The 1975-nt window shown below is 16.4% G+C and overlaps 1 protein-coding gene across 1 annotated transcript; it reads left to right on the forward strand.

Moving 5' to 3' along the window:
- Window positions 1-265: 265 nt before the first annotated feature.
- Window positions 266-1801, forward strand: PGAL8A_00463300 (protein geranylgeranyltransferase type II, alpha subunit, putative; the record flags this gene model as incomplete). Its single annotated transcript, XM_028673400.1, has 2 exons — window positions 266-1630; window positions 1718-1801. 2 exons carry the CDS (start codon window positions 266-268, stop codon window positions 1799-1801), a joined length of 1449 nt encoding a protein of 482 aa, XP_028529856.1.
- Window positions 1802-1975: the final 174 nt, after the last annotated feature.

A 1975-nucleotide genomic window follows, 5' to 3' on the forward strand; every position in this document is an offset into this window, starting at 1 on the left:
TTTTTTTTTTTTTTTTTTTTTTTTTTTTTTTTTTTTTTTTTTTCCTATTACTTATATTAATTTAAACATTAAACATTTTTTAATTAAAAAAAAAAGGTAGTTAAAAATAAAAGCAATTATTGCTATATTATAAAATGTATAAAGATTTAATATTTTCTGTATGTTAATTTTTTATATATATACAAGTAGTTGAGAAGCTAAGAGAAAAAAAAAAAAAAAAAGTTTTGTAAGAATGATTTCATTATTGTGTTTTTTAAAATAACTAATGAATGAAAAAATGGAGAAGAGAAATCTATATGTTTATGCTAAAAAGTTTAATTTAGATTATCCAGAGACATTTGATGAATTAAATTTTCGCATTTTAAATAATCCATTATTTAATTTAATGAAAAAAAAAAATTTCCTTATTGATATATGTGATTTAGAAAAAGAAAAAAAAAAATATATGCTTGAAGAAGAAGAAAATATAAAAGATAAAGATAAAATAAATATATTAAACACATATTATAGTGAAAATGAACGTCTATTATATTCTCTATTAGCATCATTAATAGAAAATAAGATATATTCATTTGAAGGATATATAGTTTCATCCTTTGTAATAAAATTAAATTCTTCTTATTATAGTGCATGGATTTACAGAAGAAAATGTTTAAAAAAACTTAATATAAACCTTTTAAATGAGTTAAAATTTACAAAATTTATAATTAACGATAATATTAAAAGTTTTCAGAGTTGGTTTCATAGAAGATGGCTAGTAGAATATATATATAAACTCAATGAAAAAGATAAAAAAAAAAATGAAAAAAGAAAAGAAAAAAGAAAAAATAATTATAAAGATGAATCAAATTCCAAGATACACATTAATTATGATTTTTTTGATGACGATTATAATTTTATTAGTGATAATGAAAGTAATAGTTTGGAAGAGGATGAATATGATAATGATTTCAATGAAGGATTCATTAGTAATTGTGATGAAAAAGATTTTAAAATAAAGAAGGATAATATTAATTTATATGATGATTTACAAAATATAATAGACAATTGTAATTTTTTTAAAAATGCATTAAAACCAAATGAAATAATTAATATAAATGAGTTTTTACGTGAAGAAATACTTTATAATAATTGTGATATATTTATAGATGCAAAAAATTATAATTCTTGGGCTCATAAAACTTGGTTAGTTGAAAAATTTTCTATTTTTAAAAATAAATATCTTTGTGAAAAATATCAAATATTGCTACACGAAATTAATTTTATTAACTATTTTTTAAAAAACGATATATATAATAATTCTGTATGGGTATATAGGTATTTTATATTTAATAAATTAAATTATATGAACAATATAATTAAATTGGAAAAAGAAATTGTTTTATGCTTAACTTATTCTAAACAATTTTATGATAATGAGTCTCTTTTTAACTATTTTATTAATATAGTATTTAAATATATAGAATTATATAAAAAAGAAGAAAAACAAAATACAAACGACATTTTTGATATAAATATTATCCAACGTATTAAAAATGAATTAACAAATTTACAAACAAAATCAAAATTTGTTTTGCTTTTTTTATCTCAACTATATTCATATAACAAATGCTATAATGAAGTAATAAAGGTAATATAATAAAGTATATATTTAAAAACTATAAAAAATATAATTTATTTATTAAATTTTTTTTTATTTATATATATATATATATAGTGCTACAGGTATCTTGAATATAATGATGATTTCAATGATCAAGTGTGGAAGTATAAAATTGAAGATATAGAAAAAAAAAATTAAAGAATAATTGGTGTTGCTATAAAAACTGGATTTATTTAATTTTATTTTATAAATATGTATTTTTTTTTTTTTTTTTTTTTTTTTAATATACATTTTATGTTTTAAAAAATAAAAAATGTTAAAAATTAATTTTTAAAAAATACACAATAGTATTTTCATTAAAAAAAATTTCTA

Source organism: Plasmodium gallinaceum, assembly GCF_900005855.1.
Source record: "Plasmodium gallinaceum strain 8A genome assembly, contig: PGAL8A_v1_130, whole genome shotgun sequence".
Taxonomy (NCBI): domain Eukaryota; phylum Apicomplexa; class Aconoidasida; order Haemosporida; family Plasmodiidae; genus Plasmodium; species Plasmodium gallinaceum.